Below are 27,723 nucleotides of genomic sequence, written 5' to 3'. Positions count from 1 at the left end.
CCCTTCAAAATGGACCACGTGATGCGCTCGATACATGAGAGCAGCGCTGTGATTGGCCAGGTCTGGTTCCACGTGAGAGCAGCGCTGTGATTGGTCAGTTCTAACTTCAGATGAATGGGGTGACTTCAGTTCCTGCAACAGTTCACGCCTTGTAAAAAAATAACATAATAAAAATAATATTTATTAAAACGCGCTGTCAGAACGCGCGCTTTCCTCTTAGAACGCCATAATGGAATTCAGAACGGATGCATTTACGTTCTAACACAAGTGACGACATTTCGAATGTGAATAACGTTACGTCACCACTCGAAAAGTTTGTTTTCCTGATATTATAAACGTTCCGAACAGAAGCTGTTGTCGTGCTCGAAGAAAGCGTGTCTGATCACTCTTTAATGTGCAGATGAAGTGAAGTGCGCGCAGACTTTGCCCTCGCGCGTTCCGTTATACGCATCAGTTTAAAGGCGGACTACAGTCACTCATGACGCTCTTTACTTCCCGAGGTCTTTCCACGCGTTCTCACTGACGACACACCCGCACAGCACTGAGCCCCGAGGAGAACATAACCGATATCCGAGAACACTCAAGGTAAGGTTCACAACGCTAACGAGATTTAAACACACAAATGTCATCTGAAAGTGCGCGTTCTGGGGCCGAATGACGCGCGTGACCTCGCGAACGCGGACGCGCCGAGCATCATATGACTTTATTAAAGATTAGAAGTGCTTGGGATTTGATAATGTCCTGTGAAGCCGATCAAGACTTTGATTCTCGGTTCTGAATGCTCTTGAGATGTGTAGGCTAGTGTCAGTTTTGGATCATATGTTGTATAAAAGCAATATGCGAATGAGTGACAGCAGTCCTGCTGTGTGACATGCTATAATTCATCACGTTTTAATTTAATATAATGTCATTTCATTTTAAAGCTATCATTGTATATTGGTTTCTGAGTGTATTAGCCTATATGTCCAAATTGAAATCATAGTCATCATGCACAAGTAAAAATTAAAACTTAATAATGAATGTGTGGTTATACTGCCAGTTTGGCATTAAGAGATTAATTGGTACCATTTTTATACATCATAATATTTTAATTAAACACCTTTCAAGAACCCTAAAATCAAAAGAAAGAAAATTAAGCCTATTTGTTGGACCTACTTTTTGTTTTTGACATTGACAGTTTCCTTCCTCTTACGTAGGCTGTGAAATGTAGCCTATCTATATATTCTTCTATATCTTCTATATTCTTATATATTTGAAATAAATAGTGTGTCTGAGCCATTTTTTTCTGTGTGGGTTTGAGCCATTGTGTTGTGTAAAGAGCTCTTGTATCCGTGATAAGTCCTCGTCTGCACATCTGATGGAGTGAAACATGCCTGATGTTAATCTCCATTCCTCTGTGCTCGTGTTCTCTTATGGTTAGTCCCGCTGGGAAAGTGTTCCTGGATTAGGGATCTTTATACGCACCATTTCTTGACCTTTTCTGAGCTACAAACAAGCAAATAAAGAGCAATAAACGTGATGGATGGTAGTCTTTGCTGTAGGCGGCCATTTTTATTGCTGTAATCAATACGTGTCCCAGCAAGGATTTATTAAGTTAACTTCAATTGACTTTTAACGAGTTTTATTATGTTCTAGGACTTTCTCAGACGCCTTAAATGTGTGTGTGAAAATAATCCTCCTATGATTTTGTCTTGAAGGTTGAAGATGGAGGCCATTAACCACAGAGTTAACACTTACATCGAGTCTTGGATGGGACCCCGGGGTAAGACCAATACTGAGCTTTACAACTCGTCTTTCTTTATGTTGTGTTCCTGAATCCTACAAACAGAACTTATTTTAACTTTATTTTCATAGCTTAAACCATATTAGTGCACGCTGATGATTTTAATAATGTCTCACACAGCCAAGAATGGGGTTCTGCTTTGCTAATCTGGCAAACTTTGACAAATCCAATGATTATTTTATCCTGAAAGTGCTCATTGTATCAACCCAGTATCTTGTAAACTTGTGCTTCAGACTGAAAATAATAATTAGTAAAAATAATAATGAGAACACCACATACTGTGCCAGTCAATTATTGGAAACTGTATGAATCAATCAGATTGGAAGCAATTATAGTTTCAGTCTGTATCTGCTGTAAATGGAAGTGTGTTTCCATTTAAAACGGTAATTGCGACCTTTATCAGAATTGCTATTGCGAGTTTTTTTACTGTAAGTCCAAATGATGAGATATAAACTCACAATTCTGAGAAGAAAAGTCAGATTTGTGAGATATCTACTAGCAATTGTGAGAGAAAAAGTCTAAATTACTTATATTTTCTGGAGAAGAAACAAGCTTCCATAGCAGTGCGGAGGCAAAATGGGATTTGTGGAAAAATCAGCATTATAAAATTCTGATCGGATGAACTGATTAAAAAGCATCTTTTTATTTTTGATCATTTTCACAACACTTTCATGGGCCCCAGTGTATTTTGTTGTATGAATATCTGAACCAAAAAAAAAAAACATATATATGGGTCAATGACGTGACGGGTCATTTTTTTTTGTCCAAAGGCCTTAATAATAATAAAAAAACAAATATATAACATCCAAAGTATGTAAGGTACTACAACTTGATCTCTTTTACTGAATCCAAAAGGTTTTAATTATATTTTACTACATATAAAGGTATTTTAAAGATTTTGAAGTGTCAAAAGGTCATTCGGTAAAACCGATATAGTAAATATTTAAATGGAATAATATTGTTTTTAATAACTAAAGGAACTACAATAATACAAATATAAAGCAGATAAGGCTCTTTTTTTTCTCCTTTCCCTGTGCAATGTTTTACTTGAATATGTTGGAGTGTTTAGAGTAGTCCAATAAATGATTACATTTATGAGATCAGTGATAATGTTTTTTAATATTTCTTCTGTGGTCCACACTATATACTATCTCAACATCAATGTCAAATCAGTTTTTAACTTTCAAATCAGTGGTTAAACCAAATGACTTTTTTGGTGACATCTTGTAAAAAATGACAAAAAACAGTGTTAATTGATTGTACAAACCACAAAATCTTATTGTTAACACCTAGGTAAACTAAAAAAAATGGTTTCAAATATAGTTATATCTCCATTCTATTTTTTTTACAATTTTTAAAAACCTTATTCGTCAATGACCCATATATATATATAAAATGTACTGTAGTCAACATTTGAAGTGGATCAAAAAAGTTCATCAAAGTTGTTTAAGACAAGAATTTGTCAACTCGTAAAATATGTACGATTTAGCAAAATTTCATTTGAGTGCGGTGATATGAATTGGTACGGACTGCCGTGAGACGGGGTTTGTATAACAGTGAAACACGTGTTGAGGACGCTTGTGCTCTCTCATTCACAGATCCTCGGGTCAAAGGATGGCTTCTGCTGGAGAACTACATCCCCACGGTTACCTTCACCGTTCTGTACCTTCTGATTGTGTGGATGGGACCGAAATACATGAAGAACCGAAAGCCGTACTCGTGCAGAGCTGTGCTGGTGCCGTATAACCTCTGCCTGACGCTCCTGTCGCTCTACATGTTCTACGAGGTGCGTTCCCGATCAGCAACACACGCTTCATATGAAGCCGTCACGTCATGAGCGAGCGCGTTTGATATACAGTCAAACCAAAGACCATTCAGACACCAGATATCATTTTACTAGTGGGTGCACGACACTATAGTTCATTTATGTAAGTGAGAAGAGCAAAATAAAGTAAACTGTGACATATTATACCCAGAAACTCTTCATACAAGCGACTACAAGTAAAATTTATAAACATTTGAGACCAAATATTATTCAGACACTTTGAGCTGAGCATGTTTTGCTGAAGTGTGTTTTCTTTAATTGCTAATGCTCTTTTTACACACAGACTGAACTAAATGAAGCATTGCTTGGTGATTGGTTGGGCTAAACTGGTATTATCTAATTGTGTAGTTAAATTTAACAGCTGACAGATATTCAACATAATTCATGTGTGAGACAGTCTAACAGAAGGACGGACAAAACCAGTGAAACATCAACTGAGTTCTGCTCATATTTCATAACCATTTTCTAAACTATAGCGAATAAACTGTGATAATGTTGAAGGTGTCTGAATAGATTTTGGTTTGACTGTATTTTAAAGTACTGTGAGGACATACTGTAATTTTCAAAAGTCGAAACTTCCTTTTCCAGTCCGTTCTCATGACCGTCTGCATCAACGACGTCACTTGAGTGATCAGAAACTTGCCATTTCCAGTCATAGGGAGGTAATGTTACCCCTAAACACCAGAAAAACTACGACGAGGGTCGTTTCAGTGCAGATTAAGTTATGAATCTGTCAGTCCGTAGCTGATAGTTCACATGCAACAGGGAAAAAATATGGTTTGTTTAAAATCTAAAATCAGAAATGGGGCAGAAAACGGACATGAAAAAGAAAATATGAATGACAATACGCACAATATTATAGACTCCTTTGAAGTTTTCCCCTTGAATGATTCTCCTTGAATGAATAGGACAAAAGTAAAAACTCAAAATATTAAAGAAAAACTATAATAGCATCTCATTGACACTAAACTCAACCCTGTATTTTGTTGTTTTGTTCTGGAGTGCTTTCAAATGCCTTCACTCCTGAAAGCTTGCATCCCCATTGATTTTATGCTGTAACAGATGTTACACAATCGAGATATTTGATTGTGCTCAGGACATGCACTTTGATACTGATGATTTTACTTTTTGGAAACTGAGCCGGTTTGATATGTCACAGTCCATGTTCACCTGAAGGTTCAGAGTCCTCCTTGCCTCACGCGCTCTCTCCACGCCGTCTGCATTGCAACACTCACACACTGTCTGGCTGTCCAAATAAGCACACAGATATATGAGCTACCAGCTCTCTTATATCACGGCCATCGATGACCTTAAAGCTGTTTTACTGCAGCATCAGTGGAGAAAGAACAAAACCTCTCGGCTGCACATGCCCGTGTCTTCTCTTAAAGAGACAGTTCGCCCCCAAAAAAGTGAAAGTCGTTTACTCATCGTCATTTCACTCCAAACCCATACAGTAAATCATTATAGGAAATAAATACAGGCATTTTTAATGAAACCTGATTGATTTCTGTCCCTCCATTGAAAGTCTATTAACCCATTGATGCTTCAAAGAGTTCAGATCGTAAAAGTAACCCGTGTGAATCAAGTGGTTTAATCCAAGTTTTCTGAAGTCACGATTGCTTTATATGAACAGATTTAGGCTTTTATTCACATAATATCAGTGATCATACATGGAGCTCATCAAATATGGTCAACGAAAGCTCAAACGTTCTTGCATGACAGAACTTTATCCGTTTTAAAGTTATTGTCGTCTTTATGTTGTAAGTTCAGTGTTTGTCCAATCAGTTTGGTGATTTGGTTTCACAATAATCTTCACTTAATTAATGTAAACATTTCATTCCTTAACATTTCAAGTATACTTTAACAGTTAGCTCAAGTGTGCTTATAAATTAACATCAACAAATACAGTATTATTAATAATACCTAATCCATTAAAGTCAATATAAAATCCAATTGGACAATTCTTGTTTTTTTATGCATTCCAGTGTGTATTATAAATGATTAATCTGTGCACATCAATATTGTTTTAAATTCATGTGCCTCATAATTAGAGGTGGCTTTTGCAATTCGGAGGCTTGTTTTATTATCTTTATGTTTTAATAAAGTTATCTCATATTTCACTCTTAAAGGTATAGTGGAGGATTTTCCCGAATTTTAGAAAAGAACCGCCCTCTCCACTTTTTGAAAAGATGCACATGCGCAACACTCTACCTGCTCCCGAGAGGGAACGCCTATTAAACGTGTGCACGAGAGAGCGTGCACGAGCCTTTCTCCTCGTGCACGCTCTGTTTACAAGTTGCTGTCGGCATGGCTCATACAAGTAGCCTGGGAAAACCCAGACAATTCAGATTTGCTCTGCAAGTAGTCTGGCAAAGAGCTCATTCAAGCCCATTTCCATGGCCTAGAAATCGCGGCACCAATCAGAAACGTTGAGGCGGGCTTTACACAATGACGATCGCTCTGATTGGTTTTTGGTCTATCCAGTTGTGCCCAGAGGCATTTGAGCGACGTCCGTTCAACTTTTAAATGCATTATTATATTCAAATTGCAAACACATGAGGAAAGTCTCCATGAAAGACCCACTGGCAGATGAACGGTTCTCTACATTTCTCTCCGAAACAGTAGGAAATTAAATTAGATTTAATAGAGGATTTTAACTGTGACGAGATGATTGACAGGGCAGTTTTAGTGACAGGATGCACGCGACAGATCCGTCCGATAAAGATGACGAAGTAGTATGTCCCAAAGCTTGCCTACTTTTTTGCTACACATTCAAAAGTAAATACCATTACTTCACAAAAAGAGTACATACTTTTATGGCGTAGTGGAACTTAGGAGAATTGGGACACAGCATATGGCTTTACACGATGACGATCGCTCTGATTGAGCGACATCCGTTGGTGACGCCCCTTTGGAAATGATTTGTCTATGGAGCTTTGCCAGTTACTACTGAGAATGGTCTGGTTTTAACCAGGCTATCATACAAGCCTACTTTCCAAAAGAAGATTTGCACTATTATGTTGCAAATTAAAAACTAACTCAAAAACATTCATGCAAGACAAAATGTCAAATGCCCTTCCGTGTTTTATTTACTTATTCTACTGATCGATCGAGTGAGGACTCAAGACATGATCTGCAATGGAGAAGTAGCTTGTTGCAGTTGTGTAATAAATACTATGGTGAACACATTGGAATTATCAAAAATGAACATTTCAGCGTGAGACCTTTTACCATTTGGTCATAAGGCTACTTTAGACAAATTGAGATGTTTACCGTGTCTGCGTGTGCCAGGGCTAGCATCGCTAATCATAGCTTACATGAACTTTTACTAGCAGTGATTTGAAATGGATTTCTCCAAATAGCATGCCAAACTTTACCTGTCGAGTAGAAACTTCGCGACTGAGGCATCAGTGGGAAGCCCAACCTGTGCTTTTAGCTTTTAGGCCACGCCAGCGTGTGAAATATTCTCCCAAAAACACTCTTTCTTCAGAGGCCTTCTTCTTGTCATACAATTCGTAGACACTTTGTCTCTTGCGACCCTCAGACATTTTGAAAAAACCCGGTGAGAACGGCGAGCTTCAATGAATGGCTGAAACCGTAGCTCACCACACATATACACCTGAAAGTGCGCATGCGCAGAAAGGACGAGCACGTACGACGGCCTTACGTAAACACATCACCAGAATGATTGACAACTAGGAGGACCAATAGTCTTGATGATCCACCCGGAGAAAGAAAATCCTCCACTATACCTTTAATAGTCTATTTATAAATGCAGTCTATGTACCATGCATGCATTATATTTATTCTATCTATGATTTTATTTAAATATGAAACTAAAACCACCATTAGGTGGCTGCAAATCATTTTCTTTAACGAGTGAGTTATTATATATGATATTTTTATTATTATTATTAGTCAGACGATTTAAAACGGCAGATTTATTCAGTGACAAAGCAGTCAGTTTGAATAAGGAAATGGTTAAACCTTTCACTGGTTAAAGTTTCCACAGTCATTGCATGTGCTGCACTTGCCATTTAGTTTTATTAGATTGTGTTTATTTATCTATTTGCCTTTTTTAGAATTTGAAAGATAATAAAGATATTGTTCGATTAGTGAGATCTCGGATTGAAGTCTTTGAAAACCAAGAAAGCGGTGCTTGAAAAGTCCTGGAATTTAATTTGACAGTATCTGTACGACCCCTGTAAATGCCCATCTCCCCTCCGCTGATCCCGCTGTGTGTCGGGAGCCGTGGGAGCGCCGGAGCGTCTGTAAGTTATCAGATCGAGTGAGAAACGAGGCGAGTCGGAGAGTAAGAGCTGGGACTGTGTTTCAGGCATTTCAGTCTCTCTAACAGCGAAATCAACCCGCTGACCCCGAGACGCTCCGGGACAGAGCAATCAGGGCGACACCGGGACCGTTCACGTCCCCTGAATGTCCTAGAGGTTATTTTAGTAGAGATGTCCTCTTCTGAACGCCGTCGTCACCTGTAACACGAGGTCAGGCGATAATGAGAACATTTCTGAGGTTTAGGAGGATTTATGCAGTTTACAGGGGACAGATGTGCAGCTTTCATTCTGCATTTGCTTAAAAAAAAAAACGTTAGCAGAAAGAACAAGGACATTATTCAGAATGAGACAATGAACAATGACACATTAGAGGCTCATGGGAGATTTGACTGGGGTCTGAGAGGTGAGAACAAGGTCATGGAAGCACTTTTGTTCCACTTTCTGCAGAGGTCAGCAGTAAAATCTCTGTGCACCAGCGGTACACCTGTGAGCCTCCGCGTCGGCTCAGATCGGGAATATATGCAGACTTACCTACATAAGATGACCCCTGTGAGCTTAGATCCATTTGATGGCTTGTTTGTTGAAATTGCAAGAAAGATTGTGATTGATAGCAAGCATCGAATGCTTTGAGCCGTATGCCATCGGTTTTCAGCAACGGTGCGCATGCTATGAATTAATTCGTTATACTAACAGGGAACGTTCTCAGAACTTGAGCGTTCTCTCGAAGTTATGAACAAATGTTCTTCCAGTAGCGCTAATAAAACGTTTGTTTAGTGTTGTCTGGTCTTTAACTCTTTCTTTCCCAGCGTTTAAAAAAAAAACGCTTTTGATCATTTTCACAAAACGTTCATGACCCCAAAATATTTTGTTGTATTAATATCTGAACATTAAATATATCAAAAGAAAGAACAAAGTTTTTTGGGGGCTTTTTTTCTGTTTTGTTTTTATTTAAGCTTCATGCATTTTTATTTTTATTTTTTATTTTTTTATCAACACTTGAATGTTGGTCAGTTTCATTAAAAAAAGCAAATATTCTGTTGAATGTTTGATCATCACATTATTAGGGCTGGGAATTGATTAAAAAAAATTAACTAATTAATCGCACAATTTTATTTGTGAGAAAAATCGCATTTCCCCCAAACTTGTAATCATCAATATTTAAATGTAGAATCACTAATTAAATTAAACAACACACCAAAAAAAAAGGGGAAAAAAAGAAAAATGTCCACACAAATTGGACAGAAAATAGCCCTATATTAAAATATTAAACATCAATATATAAATATATTATTCTTCATTCAATTCTATGCAACATACTCAGATTTGACAGATTTATTTTTTGACGAATTATCAAAATAACGTATAGTCCTACAAAGCTATTATTACCAGAGCATGTGATCAGAGCAGGTCATTTTACCGTTGTTGCCCATCATGGCTATACCAGCTCAGCAAACAGAAGTCTACTACTGAGAAATGTCACGTTATTTGAGCGGACTTTGCTTTTCCAGTGCGTGATCGGTACATGACTGGAGCATTTGGGCCGTTAACGACAGAGCAGAACGCGCAGCGCAAACACGAAGCGGAACATTGAGCAGAGAGCGCAGCGCGCGCACACACACACACACGCACATAGCAGAAAAGACCCGCTCGTGAAGTTACTAAACAAGCTGCGCGAGAATGAAGCCTGATCGCCGAACACGGAGGGGCAGAAAATCATTAAAACGAGGCAAAAAAAAAAGTGTTGCGTCAATTGCGTTATTTTTTTTTTTTAATGCGTTAAACATCTCAAATTAATCGCAAAGATTAACGTATTAATTCCCCCAGCCCTACACATTATTTTACTTGTGCGTAAGAAATACTTCTATCGCTTGTTTCTGCGTCGTCTTCTCCTGTTTTGATCAGGAGATTCTGCCCTCTGTCAGTAGATGTGTAATAGCGCCCCCTACAGTATAACTGTGGAAACACGGATAGCTGGAGAACTCCGTCAGTGGCGGGGAAAGAGTTAATAATGTTCTCAATGTTAGCACAAAAAAACGTATAGGTCATTCATGGAATGTTTTATTGCTGAAACATTTTAAAGTAAATGTTTTTAAAAATGTTACGACTTGTTTCAGAACGTTCAGAGAACAAAGTAACATGTTTGCAGAATGATCGACTGGAACGTTCCCTTAATGTTCGCATAACTCCTCAAAATTTCGACTCCCTGTGGTGAAAATCCAGCTTTTAATGTTGTTTATGTGTCTATATGGTGTTTTTAATCTGCTTTAAGGACAAAGCATGTGTAAATTCATAAGTCGACACCATTGCTGAGTATTTCCTCCTTAAAACTGCAGTGAACCAAAGACAGTCTCAAACACACGCTTTGAAATCGCTGGTGTTTCTGACGTCACAAACTACCTTGTAACCAATCAGATCAACGTGTGATCGTCAACCAGTGGATCTCTGAGCTGAGTGAGTGAGTGGAGGCGGGGCTCATTTGCATATTCATAGAACCGCGCATACTAAATGAGGCGAGAGTGTCGAGTTACAGCAGAATGCATGTTGTTCACCGGGTGTGTTGTGTTAGTGTAAACTGATCCTCTCTGCTCCACAGCTACTTCCACAAATGTGTTTGGTATTGTGAATCCTGATTAAAGTGGTGTTGAGTTTATCATTTACTCTGTTGTCCTTCTGTCTCCACAGCTGGTAATGTCAGTGTATCAAGGCGGATACAACTTCTTCTGCCAGGACACACACAGTGCAGGAGAGGCCGACACCAGGGTAACACAACCAACTGAGCTTCACATGCATGAGATCACACAATATTATATAAAACATTCGATATTATACAATGCAGTACACACAAAAGAAAGGATACATACGATATTCTCCATTCTGTTAGAGAATGGCCCTGTCCCAACTGGGACCCGCAGCGCTCACTATCACACTCTTCCTCAGAGTCTGCACTTCTGAAACATCAAACCACAAACGCGACTCCCTGCAGTCTCGTGGACTCTTTATTATCATTGTTTCATTAAAAAGACATAGCTGCATATATAAAGTAATAGACCAGTGACACATACACACTAGAGATGCGGCCGCGGATGACGTGACGAAAAATGATATTTTAATGAAATTCGGGCGGGTTGACATCGGGGTGAGTAAATTATCAGCAAAACTTTTTTTGAAAGTGAACTAATCCTTTAAAACACGCATCTCTAATACACACAAGTACACACAGAGAGGAGGAAAAAAAACGGCTGTATAGATATAATTGTACAGGTACAGTAATAATTTTAATGAATAGGTTATTCCATTGTGATATAGCATTATTTTTTTTATGTGATTAAAAAAAAAAGTAAAAGAGTGATTAATAGTGAAACAATCATCATCATAATAATAATATTTGTAGTAATATTAGTAATAATTAGGGCTGGGTATTGACAGAAATTTCACAATTCGATTCGATTTCGATTATTTTGGATATCAGGTGCAATACATTGCAAATCTTCTCAAGGAAAACAAATCTCTTAACTAATGCTGTAAACTATGGGAGTCAGTTGTAGCCTATAGTCTTCATTAGCCTACTATAATATTGAAGGTAAAAAATAATGGATTTGTATACAAACACTTAAAATACACTTATTTATTTTTATAATAATAAAGTTACATGAAATTATATAAAAATTTAAATGGTGTCTGTCATAAACTTTCCAGATTTATTCAAACATGCATTAAATATTGAAGAACATTAAAAATTATAATGAATATGTAATATGGTGCATATATTTAACAAAATCCTCCTCTCTAGATATAATTTTTCTCGCTGACTATGACTAATGAGTTTATGGTCACTGGATATATGTTTTTTCTGAGGTAAATGTGACGTTACATGACATTGTTTACAAGCTGTTTTACTGACGTCTTTCCACGGTTGAAACACTGATTGAGTGATTCCATGTGACATGATACGGACTTCAATAAGTTGTACTCTTTTAACACACTTTCAGAAGCTCATTCATGTTTATTTCGCGCTGTAACTGGTGTTATTAAGGCGGAAGAGAAGATCATGTGCTTCTCTAGAGCTGAGCCAGAGCGATCTCACGCCACAGCGCCAAAACGGTATTTGTTTTTGAATTTCGTAAGAAAATGGACGTAATTTGAAATCTGACACTTTGTTTCATATCAATAATAACAAATCACAAAGATTATTGCGATTTATTGGATGGGATGCGCGCAACAATGATCCATTCATTCATCAACTGAAAACAGGATGACTAATCGATTCTTGGGATTTAAGAATCGATATCGTTTCATAAAAATGTGAATCCATTAAAATCGAGAAATCGATATTTTTTACTCAGCCCTAGTAATAATATTAGTGGCCGTAGTTGAAGCAGCAGTGATTAACGGTAATATTAACAACACTAATACTGACTAATAATAATAATATAATTGCAGACTATCTCTAACTCTCTAGTTCTGGGAAGACTCGTGGACTTAACGACACTTTAGTGAGTCCACAAGAGCGTAAGTGCACGTGTGCCATTTGGGACGGGGCCGATATCTCCAAAGTTCTCCAGTAGTTCTCTTCCCTGTGTTACTGTATTGTTAGCTAGGATTAGAAGGAGTGATTCCTGAAGACTCTGGATCATCTGGTTCGACTCACTACATGGAGTCGCCTCATGATCCACAGCATTAGACTATGAGGGTTTATCATTTAAAGATATATCCGAGAGCAAACGCTGGTCTGATGATATGATGGATTCACAGTTGTGGATTGGTCAGTGTCATTTCTCAAACATGTGCCGCCGGTGCTGGTCAGGCGAGGACAGGAGGATCTGTAGCAGCAAACGTTTATTTATATTTACTAACCAAAGTGGAGAAAAAACAAGCGTAAAGGCTTTGAAAACCAAAGACAATACTTGACAAAGGAACTGAGGAAACCGAGGGCGTTACATACTCAGGAAAATGAGGAACTAGACCAGATACAGGTGAGCCAAACCAGTTAACAGATCAATGGAAGAGGAAACCAGTGGAACAAAGAACACAGGAAGCCCAAACGTACACTTCAGCATGCTTTTAAAAAGAGGGAAATATTGTGCTTTAAAATAATATACCTAAATGCAAACTGAATTTAATGTTTTTGAAGACATGAAATTAAATAAAAATGTAGGGTAACACTTTATTTTACAGTGTCCTTGTGATATGTTACATGTACTTACCATAGTAATAACAGTAAATTATGCATAATTACATGCAACGTGATTATGTAGTATAAAGTTGCTAAATAAATGCAGTTAGCTGAACTTCAGTGGGCTTTTTTGAGCCAGAAGGGTCTTTTATATGTAATTTCATTATTTAAGTGTGTTCTGACAAGCATTTATGGTAAATTAAAATTTTAAAAATGTCAAAAAAAAAAAAAAAAAAAAGTTAAATATATTTGTAATTGTGTTTGTAATGATGAAGTTGCAATTTAAACTTTGAACATAATAGTGAATGAACCCCTAAAGTTAAAATTATAATCTAGTACTTTGCATGTAATTTGACATTACAAAGTACACTTAAGTGGCCTTTTATTTCAATAATGTTAGATTATCTGCACGTACACTTAAGTTTAGTGCACATTTCATGATGTTATGCTATTATAAAAAGTGGGACAGTGCAACGATTAATCACATCCAAAAATAGAAGTTTACATAATAAATGGGTGTGTACTGTGTATAATTATTTTGTATATATATAAACACACACACATGCATGTATGTATTTAAGGAAAATTTGATGTGCCATCTGATATTTTCTTCTAGAATGATCATTTTTATCAAGCTCGTATATTTAAGTTCAATAGTTTCACTTAAATGGCAATGCAAATTACCTATTAATTGTCATTTAAGTGAAATTACTTAACTTAAATATACAAGCTTTATAAAAATGATCATTCTAGAAGAAAATTTCAGATGGCACTTAGAGGCTTTTGCTTCTGAACTCTTCATATATAATATAATATAATATAATATAATATAATATAATATAATATAATATAATATAATAAATATATATTATGTAAACACAAACTTTTATTTTGGTTGTGATTAATCGTTGCACTGCCCTAATAAAAAGCTTTCGTTTTAACAGCATTGTATTTTGATGTTAAGTGTATAGAGAATGTATAGAGTGAAAATCAGAAGTGGACTGAGAATCAATGAATTCTTATCAGTTCCCACTCCTGACTCCTGTACAGAATGATGAGGCTAAATGATTGTCTTTTATTCCCTCCTCAGATGATTCATGTACTTTGGTGGTATTACTTCTCCAAACTCATCGAGTTTATGGACACGTTCTTCTTCATCCTGAGGAAGAACAACCACCAGATCACGTTCCTGCACGTGTACCATCACGCCAGCATGCTCAACATCTGGTGGTTCGTGATGAACTGGGTGCCGTGTGGACACTGTGAGTTCCTCAGACTCAGACGCTTATGCTGCATATTATATGCTGAATTATTCAGATGCATAAAAACAAACCCACACAGAACAGGGTAAAAGTGCTTGTCTTTAAATAACTGCTTGCGTTATGTAACATGGTATTTAAAGGAGTGTATTCACTCAATCTCTGGCATTAAAGGGATAGTTCATCCACAAATGAAAATTAGCCCATCATTTAAAAAATATCCTGGCTCTTACAAGCTTTATAATGGCAGTGACTGGCTGTTTCTGTTTTGAAGTCCATAAACTTTTATGATGGATAGATGCACTTTTATGATGGACAGATGCACTTTTATGATGGATAGATGCACTTTTATGATGATAGATGCACTTTGGGATGATAGATGCACTTTTATGATGGATAGATGGACTTTTATGATGGATAGATGGATGATAGATGCACTTTTATGATGGATAGATGGACTTTTATGATGGATAGATGGACTTTTATGATGGATAGATGGACTTTTATGATGATAGATGCACTTTTATGATGGATAGATGCACTTTTATGATGATAGATGCACTTTTATGATGGATAGATGGATGATAGATGCACTTTTATGATGGATAGATGGACTTTTATGATGGATAGATGGACTTTTATGATGGATAGATGGACTTTTATGATGGATAGATGCACTTTTATGATGGATAGATGCACTTTTATGATGATAGATGCACTTTTATGATGAATAGATGCACTTTTATGATGAATAGATGCACTTTTATGATGAATAGATGCACTTTTATGATGGATAGATGCACTTTTATGATGATAGATGCACTTTTATCATGGATGGATGCATTTTTATGATGGATAGATGCACTTTTATGATGAATAGATGCACTTTTATGATGATAGATGCACTTTTATCATGGATGGATGCATTTTTATGATGGATAGATGCACTTTTATGATGAATAGATGCACTTTTATGGACTTAAAAACAGAAACAGCAATTCACTGCCATTTATAAAGCTTGGAAGAGCCAGGACATTTTTTAATATAACTGATTGTATTCGTCTGAAAGAAGAATGTCATATACACCTCGGATGGCTTCAGGGTGAGTAAATCATGGGCTAATTTTCATTTTTGGGTGAACAATCCCATCACTTCTTAGAATAGATTGTGGATACTGATCATGGATTGAAGTGCGTAGTGCTGGATGTTCATGCAAAAACGTGGTTGAACTTGGCTTATGCCATATTTACAATGCAAATGTGGCACAGAAGCGCTTCTGTAGAGGCAGTGGCTCTGAGGTGAACAAGAACATCAACTTAGCAGAGCAGAAAACAATACGTAAGCGTAGACAATAGAGGACAAGCCACAAACTCAAACTGAAGGCTTAAACACAACCACGGAAATGAGAACTAAACCAGACACAGACAACCATAGAAACGACAACTCAGGAAACAGGAACTAAGAAACGTGAAACTAACACACTTAAGGTGTGTCCACACTTCGCTTGGTCCGATGTGGTGACAAATTGGGTATTCCCTCAAATCGTCTCCGTTAGGAAATGAAAGTGATCCCATTGGCTCAAATTACTTTTAATAGGTACTCTCTTTAGTTCCTGATTACAATTCCTACAAAAACATGTTTTGATAAAAGTTGTTTTAACTATGGTATAATGTAGGGTGACCAAATGTCCTCTTTTGCCCGGACATGTCCACTTTTTACATACTGTCCGGGGGTGGGGTGGGGGGTGGTTTCACTGTTTGTCATGGGAGCATTACTGTAAGTGTGTATTTTAAATTGACTGGTGCTTTTGCCTTCGCACACAAAACATATGAAACCGGCTTCAGCCTCGCCCCCGGTTGTTATAAACAGCGCGTTCCTCAGCGGCTCGAAGCAGAGAGCACGTCAGAAAACAGAGGCGTGTGTGTGTGTGTGTGTGTGTGTGTGTGTGTGTGTGTGTGTGTGTGTGTGTGTGTGTGTGTTTTCGTTTAGGTCGGGATCTGTGTAAAGCAGAATGCATGACCTGCAAAGCTGGCACGTACATGTCAGTGTCAGATAAAGGTGCTAGCGACCTAGAAGCCCACATAAGGAAAGTACAGGCTACAAGAGAACATCAGGAGGATTGAAATAGTCTTTTACTGAAAATAGTGTAGTAGATTTTTTTTTTTTTTTTTTTTAACCTATGGCCATGAAAAGAAACCGTGTCATGTAAAAGGTGTTAAAAGCGAAACTATATATTTTTTATATTATTCTATTGTTGCGGGCCAAACATTGAATGGACAGGATGTATTACTTTATGCATTAAAGTACAATAACATAGTTGCAAGGTTGTGAATGCATTTGTCAAGTATTTTTAGATGTATTCACCCCCCACCCCTTAACCACGCCTCCTCAAACCACGCCCCCACCCTTAACCACGACTCCCCAAACCACGCCCCCACCCCTTAACCACGCCTCCTCAAACCACACCCCCACCACTTAACCACGCCTCCTCAAACCACGCCCCCACCCCTTAACCACGCCGCCTCAAACCACGCCCTCACCCCTTCACCACGCCTCCTCAAACCACGCCCCCACCCCTTAACCACGCCGCCTCAAACCACGCCCCCACCCCTTAACCACGACTCCCCAAACCACGCCCCCACCCCTTAACCATGCCTACCCAAACCACGCCTCCCCAAACCACGCCCCCACCCCTAAACACGTCTCCTCAAACCACGCCCCCACCCCTTAGCCATGCCTACCCAAACCACGCCCCCACCCCTTAACCACGCCTCTTCAAACCACGCCCCCACCCCTAACTACGCCTCCCCAAACCACGTCCCCACCCCTTAACCACACCTCTTCAAACTACGCCCCCACCCCTTAACCATGCCTACCCAAACCACGCCCCCACCCCTTAACCACGCCTCTTCAAACCACGCCCCACCCCTTAACCACGACTCCTCAAACCACACCCCCACCCCTTAACCACGCCTCCCCCCACCCCTTAACCACGCCTCCTCAAACCACGCCCCCACCCCTTAACCACACTTCATCAAACCAGTTGCTCTTACCCTACATGTATTCACAATCATCTTTAATGCAAGTACGAGTTCAATTGTGTTAAATGTCAAAATATTTCAGTTATAAAAAGAACTAATAATAATAATAATAATAATAATAATAGCCTAAGTGAATAATTGAACATTACATAATGAATTAATTAATAGTTTAATCAAGTGAAAGAAATTACGTACAATTTGTTTTATTATGCACTATATAGTAAGCTATACATATTTTAAATTATTATCCTTCTTATGTACTTAGTATTATCATTAACTGATAGTTGATGGAGATCCGATTTCGCGGAAGGACCTGATTTGTCACGACACCTGACCAAAAAAAAAATTTCATCCTGGTCCGCTTAGCGTTCACATTGGCATTTTAACACCGAACCTTCACCGTTCACAACCTGATTGGTCGGTTTTACGACGTCTATTTCGCTACAGAACTGAACATCCAGAACAATGCTGTGTTCTGGGATAAATGCGCTCGCTGTGTGTGTGCGTAGCTACAGATGATGGTATTCTGACCAGCTGAGAACTCGTGAAGTCAAAACAGTGTCAGGAATCCCTCCATCACACACACACACACACACACACACACACACACACACACACACACACACACACACAGATCTGCTGCGAGGAGACGCGGTTCTGAACTGTAATGGGCAACATTACAACTATGACGAGAAAAACAGGTTTGATTTAGCGTTCTGGGGCCGTATTCACAAAGCATTTTATCTTACCACTAGGAGTACTCCTAAATCACACTAAAAGATTTTAGCAAGGAGTTTTCTCTTAAAAGTTATTCACAACGCCTTTCAGACCTACTCTTAGTAAAGAAAAATGACAACTCCTAAACTAAGAGTGAGTCTTCGTTGCTATGGATGACGTCATTACTCATGCACGAGCTTGACTGAAGTGACCACCTTCATTGGCTGATGATTGTAACGCGGGAATGATGCCAAACCCCTCCCCTACGATGATGAGTGACAGGTGACAGGTCTGAGGATGCGTGCGCTACACAAGTAGTGCGAAGGACGGAAGATGATGAATAACTGAATAAATAGCCTAAATGAATAAAGAGTAAGGCAAAACAAATAGCCTAGTAGCCTAATGAAACATATGGATTGATGCAATATCTTTGCAACATTATTGAATTAATCTGTCACTATATGCCTCTGCCTACGTTTGCAAAGAGAAGAACATTTTAATTTGATTCACAATGAAACGTTACAATTAGTTTACATGCAGTGAGTAGCCTAGTTTTGGTTGTTGTTGGTGGCGTTATTGCATCCCTAGTTATGCCTACAATGCAGAATTGTTCCCTCGCGATTGGAAGCCCCTGTAGCGCCGCACACGCATTTCGAAATGCCACAAAAAGCGGTTTGTGAAGGTCTTAGTGAGTTAGGAGTCCTTTCGACTTCTTTTAAGCTGTCCCAGGCTTAGGTGCTACTTTTAGGGCTAAAATGCTTCGTGATTTACTCTTAGTGAAAAAAATTAAGAGTCCTAAAGTTACGAGTGACACGCCCATTATTTTTAGGAGTTGCTCCTAAATTCGCCAGTTAGGAGCTACTTTTAGCCTTAAAAATCTTTGTGAATACGGCCGCTGTTCTTTTTAGGGTCGCATCTTGTGACATCATGTCCTGTCTTTGGTCCGTGTTGTGTTCATATTTCATTCGAACCGCACCAGATTTGATTTAGAAGCGGATCGAGTCTCATCTCTTCAGCGTTTAGATCCTCTTGTTCGGTGGCTCCAGGATTCAGACGTCAGTGTTCACTGTTATTCAGATGAACTGCACTAATAGAGCAATCGCACCAGAGTCCGCTTTAATCCAAGTGTGAACACAACCTAAGAGTTCATTTTTACGTTTTACTCTTATTCTGGGTTTTCATGGTCATGGAGAACCTGAAAAAAAAAAAAGAATATGGTAATTTCAGGCCTGGAAAAACAAGTGAGTCAAAAGCCCTATTCAGACGGGACTAGTTTCACAGGGGGACGTTAGAGAAATTTCTGTTTCACAGACGTACTTTGAGATTTTAATCCTGTCCGAATCTGCCATGTCTGTCTTTTTCTCACACGACCTCTGTAAAAATTCCAGAGCAAATGACCTACTGTTTTTCGTCAAACTCGGCGGTCCTCAGAGAACTCTAATCCCGTCCGAATGCGAATGTCTGTGATTGCCCAAAATGTTTTTTTCCAAAACACTTTTTCTTGTGTGTTTTGGTCAACGTGAACTACCGTACAATCTCTCGCTATCGCGCCGGTATTGAAGTTTCTGCTTTTTGCGCACCGATAATGGATGTAGATGTGTTCGGTACATGCGAAGAAATAAAAAAATGAAATCAACAAGAAGAGCCAAATCACGTAAACTGTTAAGACTGGCTACTGTAATATCAGTTTCAGGTAAGATTACTTTCATTTCTGCACTTCATTACATTACGAGTAAATTATATAAGTTAAAACTTTTTATTCCAGTGGGTTTATTATAAGAACCCAGCTCTATAAAATCATGATGATAATGTATGTTTACTTTTTTTATACTACAATTTTTATAAAATGTTTTCAAAACACTAAATACGTTAGGACGTTTTACTTTATATTTAAAAGGGCTTAATTTTAAATGTATTTAATTTCAAAATACATTTGATCAATACGCAATCCACGCATTCTGAACACGTGATCTTCTGCAACGCCCACATGTAAAACACAGACACTCCTACCTCGGCAATAAACACGGAGATGTTAGTCCCGTCCGAATAGGGCTTTAGAACATACTTTTGAACAAAATCTGGTGTTCTGAAGTTTGTTTCAGTCGTTTAAAACTGATGGTCAGGTCAAACTTCTGTTCAGCATCTTCAAACTTCCATGATTAATGTGTGTGTGTGTGTGTGTGTGTGTGTGTCTCTGAGACTCCTCCTCCTTTGAGCTGTAAATCTTCATCTGGTTCAGACGCGAGAAATACGTGAACGCACTGGAGAGCCGCTTTATGGTTGAAACTGAATTGTAATTATAAATGAAATTCTGATTCCTGAAATGAAGAACTTTGCAACACTGACACAGTTTTTCCCTGTTTAATGCTGTAAGAATAATTTCCAGCTCGCGCTCGTCCATATAATCGCGCCAGAGCTCGGTTTAATCGAACTAAACATGCCAAGTGTGAACACACACTAAACAAGTCCTTGTCAAACAGAAACAGATCAGGCTACATGTTACAAATAGATAGTGGTTATTGATGGTGGATTGAGGTGTGTAACGCTGGCTATTAGTGCAGAAACATGGTTGAAACCACCATTAGAATAAATCTGGTGTGTTGAATGATATGTAATGATGTTTCTTCTCTCTTCATCAGCGTATTTCGGCGCCTCGTTTAACAGCTTCATCCACGTGCTGATGTACTCGTATTACGGGCTCTCCGCCGTGCCGGCCATCAGACCGTATCTGTGGTGGAAGAAGTACATCACTCAAGGCCAGCTGGCAAGTGCACGCTTTACCACATTCATCTCTCTCTGGCTCTCACTTCATTATAATAACAAGTGCTTTGCTGTAATGGAAGATGTGGTCACTGCTACGAGAGTCTAATAGCTGAAGCAATCATCCTCAGACAGAGTTTATAATCAGTGGGATGCAAAGCTTTGAGTCGGTGACTTTAACATGTGTGCAACTGTTCACTAGTAAGATGTCCTAGTATGATTTTAAAATAATATACTCTACCGTTCAAAGGTTTCAAATGGGTCAAGATGTATCAATAATACAGCAATATTGTGAAATAGTATTACAATTAATAACGGCTGTGAATATATAGTAAAGTGTAATTTATTCCTGTGATCAAAGCTGAATGTTCAGCATCATTACTCCAGTCTTCAGTGTCACATGATCCTTCAGAAATCACTCTAATATGATGATTTGATGCTTAAGAAACATTTATGATTATTACAGTTGTGCTGCTTCATATTTGTGTGAAAAACGTGACCCTTTTTTTCAAGATTTGTTTGATAAATAGAAAGTTCAAACGAGAAATAGTTATTTAACTCTTTCCTCGCCAGTGTTTTTTAAAAAAGTTGGCCATTTTCACAAAACTGCCCTCAGAATATTTTGTTGTATGAATATCAGATATGCTCTTAAATGCTTATGATCGTGTCATTTTGATTACTTATCCTCCTGAGACCCAGAAAAAAAAAGTTTGTTGAATTTAGTTTTTTTCCATGTCATCACATTGTTTAGAGCACAATAAACAAATGGTAAAAAAAAACATTTTTGAAAAATAATATTTTATTCATACGTTATGCTATGTCCTCTGTAGTGGACGCCAGGACTAAGTTGTTTAAAAAATAAAATGACATGAAATTATATGTATAGGCAAAAACAATGGGATTTTTTTTCAATTACCAATAAATTTTGGGGTTTCAGGATTTTTTTTAACCAAAATTTGTATAAAGATTATTCTCAACTATGTTATGAAAGAAATAATGGAATGAATTGATACACCATTTTACTTTATGCAATATGTGGGTAAAATGGCCATAAATTAATATTCCCATTCAATGCAATGTATCTATACACTGTATCTAATTTGCACATTAATGTGTTCTTGGAGCAACATTTAATGAAAAAAGAAGTGTAATAATTGGAGTAATAATTGGCATTAATTGGAGTAATAATATCTAATATTTCATAGGAATATTGATGTATAATTTATTTCCATATTCACTTGTTATGTCTCCTAAAATGCCTGATAAACATGATTTAAGTCCTGATGTCTCTACAGTGGACACGTATGAAATCAACGCCCTGTTCTGTAACAGAAAGTATTTTTTTTATTTGAAACCCCTTAACATTTTCCTGAGATGTTGTTTTATGAAATACAATTTGAAAAGTAGTCCAATTTAAATTATAATTACAATATATTATCATATTTCCATAAGAATGCTACATTTGATCACTAAATTAATGTCAGACATTTTTAAAGACCAAGGAGAAGTTGTTTTCATGGTGAAACCTCCAAACATTTGGTGTCTCTGGAAAGTCCTGAATGTGCTCTTTACAGGACACCCAGGTTGTGTCATGTGACATGTATGATGTCAGAGAAATTCACTAAAATATAATGTCCACTACAGTGGACAAAAGTCTATTCTTGGGTCCCCCAGGAGGATATGCTATCGCTTGTTTCTGCGTCGTCTTGTCCTGTGTTTTGATCAGGAGATTCTGATCAGGAGATTCTGCACTCTTTCAGTAGATGTGTAATAGCGCCCCCTACAGTATAACAGTGGAAACACGGATAGCTGGAGAACTCCCGTCACTGAGACGAAGAGTTAAAACGGAAATCTCTTGCAACATTATGAATGTCTTTTGATCAATTTAATGCGTCCTTGCTGAATAAAAGTAAAAAGCAAAGCTTTTGAACGGTAGTGTATAGATTATAATGGTTGCATTTGCCAGAATTTGGACTTTTTTTAAGCTAACTTTGTTTAGCTAATGGAAGAATCGATGACTGATTGCTGTTTTCTCTCAGGTCCAGTTCGTCCTGACCATGTTCCAGACATCTTGTGCTGTGGTTTGGCCATGTGGGTTCCCAATGGGCTGGCTGTATTTCCAAATCTCTTATTGCATGACTCTTATCTTGCTCTTCTCAAACTTCTACATACAGGTAAACAAGTTCTCATTTTGGCATAAAGAAAGAATATAATGGAGCGAATGTAAAACGTTCCCTTTCTTTGCTCCACAGACCTATAAGAGACACGCGGGATCTCGGAAGACCGATCACCCGAACGGATCGATAAACGGCCACGCTAACGGCGTAACGTCCAACGAGAAGGTGAAGTACAGGAAACCACGCGCGGATTGACGGCCCCGTCGCTGATATCAACGCAGTAGAAGAGCTACATGTATGTGTGTCATCTTACCGCGCTAAAGCCATTTAATCCTTAAGAGACTCCTTACATGTTTGCACACTGCAACTTCATGTTATTCATATTGAATCCAAAAAATTAGGAAAAGAGAGCTACAATTAGGGTCCAAGTTAGTACGTCTCAGGCGTCTAGAGTATTTTTGTTTTTCATATATTTTTCTTGAAATATAAAGACGGCTAACCTTATTACTGTACTCATTTGCACTGGTGTTTTCACTTAACTTGTTTGTAGACATAGAGTTGACCAAATATACAGCGGTATGCCACACACACACACACTCTTATAGCCTATGCAATGTGTCTTTACCATACAGACAGATGATCTTACGGTCAATAGATGATAATACGAAACAGTCAGGAGAATTTATGGAAGATAATCAGTTTTATTGACTGTTAATTGATTGTTTAGTGAATTAGAGTAAGTTTACAAAAGAAAATGGACTGTTTATTTAATGTTAACACTGATTTAGCATAGTTTGTTGTTAGCGCTGTACTGGACAGGGGAATCTCATTAAAACATATCCATTTCATTCCAACTTACACATTTTTGGTGTGTTTCTCACTATTCCCATCCCAAATTTTTTTTTTTTTTAAAGTATTACAGTAAAAGCTTTACTGTAACATGTAATGACTAAGATTATTTGGTGACATTTTACAATAAGGTTACAGTAGTTAACTACATTAACTTTTAAAGCATTTATTAATCTTAGCTAATGCTCATTTTTGAACATTTACTAAATCTTTATTAGAATCCAAAGTTGTATCTGTTAATATTATTCACTGGACCTGAGCTAAAATGAACAGTTGCATGTTTGATGAGTAAATACTGAATCAAGCGTATTGCTCATCGCTAGTTAATGCATTAACTAACGGGACCTTATTGTAAAGTCTAACAGATTCTTTCCCTTCCCAAATGTGGTCAAATTTCATAAACACAGTCACAACTTTAATTAGATTTAGGGTTGAAACATTAGCCAGGCATTAGAGATTGATCCATCAGTCCTGTGCATGCAGCGATGAATATATAAAATAAATAAACAGATCACTAATATATACTTGTTTGTTGTATATTAAACTGGCGTCTGCAGATATCAGTGTCTGTCTAATGTCTCTTCTGTTTTAACCGGCTGCAAAAGAGAAGCTGTGAATAGATTACTTTTTATTTTCTGGTGTCAAAAATGTCATAATGAACCCGTAGTTCAGCATGTCGCTTTAGTGAACAACGACAGCACGTGCATTAGCTCTGAAACACGTTCCTGTGAGGCTGCGTGAAAAAGCTTGCGTCAGTTCGTGTAGGAAATGAGCACAACTCGGCCTGTGCCGTCTTGAGTCACTGAAAACATGAAATCAACATGTTTCGACAGGTTAACGCTCTCTGTGCCAGCATTCCAGACATTGTTAAGCAACGGTTATTTTGTTTGTTTGAACAGTTTCCTCAATCTAGCCGGCTGATTCTTTGTCATTTAAGTGTGTTAAAGTTAAACCACTAGCATTGAACCGCAGGAAATCAATACTTGTGTAACATTGATGTGTCATTAATATATCCTTATCAGTTATTGCTGTTAATAAACAAGCCATGCTCTCTGTTAGTGTCCAGTTTAGTTGGAAAAGTGATATCTTGCATTAACTGTGATACTTCTCTGATAAACAATGTAACGCTGTTAATTGATGCTTTTGGTCCCATCCAGCGTACAAGATAACATTTGCTATTAATACAGAAGAGAATTAATGAGGTGTATCACTGTATCACTATTAATACGGGAAGGGTTAACAGACACAATACCAATAAAGTGATTTTTATTTGGAGATAAATTTGTGCCAGTGTTTGATTTAAGGGATTTGAAACTTGAATATTTGAATATTGAAAGGTGTTTTTTTTTTTTACCCCAATTCAACTATTATAAATGGCTTCTTGCCGACAGTACAAATAAATGCAATCAATTGGAATAAAAATAGAAAACACAAATAAACAGTAAACAAATTAATCCTTATTAATCTAGCAATATTAATCCGCAGTTATTATAACGTGGTGTCTGCTTACAGCGAGTGCTAATAGTCTGCTTTGTTGGCGGAGGCCGTTTACACTGACTCCTCCCACCATTGTCTGATCGAGCCGGACAAAATCACAAAAGAAATCCTGCTGAGAACAGGATCAGCATGTTGAGTGGATGGAGGTGAGGTCACTAGTGGGCGTTCATGGATGACATTTACTGATGTTGTAGACACCGAATCCTTTTTTTAAGGGAAAAGACTAAACTGAAACGTAATCAGTGCATAAAATGCTTCATATCAAAGATTAACGAGAAACAGCGGGTGCGTTTTGCCATCGCTGCTATTTTATCTGTGGCGAAAGTGCAACCGCTGGTCAATCTGGGTTCACGAAAGCATTCAGTCAGCACAGCAAGTTCCACTGTATTTACACAGAGACAACATAAATTACACACTCTCAATGGGGCGGTACCCTTTCAAAAGAGCATATTAGTACCTTAAAGGCACATATTGGTACCAAAAGTGTGCAAATTAGTTCCTAAATGGTATATTGTAACCTTTTTTTTTTAAAGAGTACCGTCCCTGTGACAGCTTTTGTACCATTTTTTTTCTGAGAGTACAGGGAAGTTGCTGAATAACTTCTCCATCTTGCCAATAACTCCACCACAGGATGTAGCAGCTAATGGCTTCAAAAACGTTAGCACAAAAACATGACATTGATCATGCAACTTGTTTTTTTAAATGTTTTAGTCTAACGTCTTTTAAATCTTATTCCTTGTTTCAGGATGTTCAGAAAACATTCAAATGTAATGTTCCCGTAATATCTGCAACATTTTAAAATGGAATGTTCCTTCAACATCCGCTCATCCAAGAAATAACTTTTTTTAAAACATTCAGAAATAGGCAAATGTTTTCATAACTTAATGGGAATGTTAGCAAAATGTTCTTAGAACATATTTTTGTTAGATGGGTGTATATATATACTCACCTAAAGGATTATTAGGAACACCTGTTCAATTTCTCATTAATGCAATTATCTAATCAACCAATCACATGGCAGTTGCTTCAATGCATTTAGGGGTGTGGTCCTGGTCAAGACAATCTCCTGAACTCCAAACTGAATGTCAGAATGGGGAAGAAAGGTGATTTAAGCAATTTCGAGCGTGGCATGGTTGTTTGTGCCAGACGGGCCGGTCTGAGTATTTCACTGAGTATTTCACTGAGTATCTGCTCAGTTACTGGGATTTTCACGCACAACCATTTCTAGGGTTTACAAAGAGTGGTGTGAAAAGGGAAAAACATCCAGTATGCGGCAGTCCTGTGGGCGAAAATGCCTTGTTGATGCTAGAGGTCAGAGGAGAATGGGCAGACTGATTCAAGCTGATAGAAGAGCAACTTTGACTGAAATAACCACTCGTTACAACCGAGGTATGCAGCAAAGCATTTGTGAAGCCACAACACGCACAACCTTGAGGCGGATGGGCTACAACAGCAGAAGACCCCACCGGGTACCACTCATCTCCACTACAAATAGGAAAAAGAGGCTACAATTTGCACGAGCTCACCAAAATTGGACAGTTGAAGACTGGAAAAATGTTGCCTGGTCTGATGAGTCTCGATTTCTGTTGAGACATTCAGATGGTAGAGTCAGAATTTGGCGTAAACAGAATGAGAACATGGATCCATCATGCCTTGTTACCACTGTGCAGGCTGGTGGTGGTGGTGTAATGGTGTGGGGGATGTTTTCTTGGTACACTTTAGGCCCCTTAGTGCCAATTGGGCATCGTTTAAATGCCACGGCCTACCTGAGCATTGTTTCTGACCATGTCCATCCCTTTATGACCACCATGTGCCCATCCTCTGATGGCTACTTCCAGCAGGATAATGCACCATGTCACAAAGCTCGAATCATTTCAAATTGGTTTCTTGAACATGACAATGAGTTCACTGTACTAAAATGGCCCCCACAGTCACCAGATCTCAACCCAATAGAGCATCTTTGGGATGTGGTGGAACGGGAGCTTCGTGCCCTGGATGCGCATCCCACAAATCTCCATCAACTGCAAGATGCTATCCTATCAATATGGGCCAACATTTCTAAAGAATGCTTTCAGCACCTTGTTGAATCAATGCCACGTAGAATTAAGGCAGTTCTGAAGGCGAAAGGGGGTCAAACACAGTATTAGTATGGTGTTCCTAATAATCCTTTAGGTGAGTGTGTATATATATATATATATATATATATATATATATATATATATATATATATATATATATATATATATATATATATATATATATATATATATATATATATATAGACATAGACATAGATAGATACATAATACAGACATATCTAGATATAAAGAACATATGAGTAGAGTTTTGAAATTATTCAACCCCCATTGCAAATCAGGTTTATTGGCACAAATATAAAGACTTTCAGCAGTTT

General features: G+C 37.9%; 1 protein-coding gene across 1 annotated transcript; it reads left to right on the top strand.

Moving 5' to 3' along the window:
* The first annotated feature begins 86 nt into the window (after positions 1-86).
* elovl5 (ELOVL fatty acid elongase 5) lies at positions 87-25,094 on the top strand. The gene is made up of 8 exons (XM_079855843.1): positions 87-585; positions 1,698-1,762; positions 3,382-3,569; positions 10,580-10,657; positions 14,161-14,332; positions 20,727-20,851; positions 22,887-23,021; positions 23,100-25,094. Exons 2-8 carry the CDS (start codon positions 1,705-1,707, stop codon positions 23,217-23,219), a joined length of 876 nt encoding a protein of 291 aa, XP_079711969.1. The 5' UTR covers positions 87-585; positions 1,698-1,704; the 3' UTR covers positions 23,220-25,094.
* The last annotated feature ends 2,629 nt before the right edge of the window (positions 25,095-27,723 follow it).

The sequence above is a fragment of the Squalius cephalus genome (assembly GCF_949319135.1).
Source record: "Squalius cephalus genome assembly, chromosome: 21".
Classification (NCBI taxonomy): Eukaryota; Metazoa; Chordata; class Actinopteri; order Cypriniformes; family Leuciscidae; genus Squalius; species Squalius cephalus.
This window is presented reverse-complemented; position numbering and strand designations above follow the sequence as displayed.

What these genes read in the sequence shown, in the direction of transcription:
- elovl5 (XM_079855843.1), top strand. Translation starts at nt 1,705, where the DNA reads ATGGAGGCCATTAACCACAGAGTTAACACTTACATCGAGTCTTGGATG. An exon ending in GTCTTGGATGGGACCCCGGG is followed by an intron (nt 1,763 to 3,381) that starts GTAAGACCAATA and finishes TCTCATTCACAG; the next exon opens with ATCCTCGGGTCAAAGGATGG. An exon ending in CGCTCTACATGTTCTACGAG is followed by an intron (nt 3,570 to 10,579) that starts GTGCGTTCCCGA and finishes CTGTCTCCACAG; the next exon opens with CTGGTAATGTCAGTGTATCA.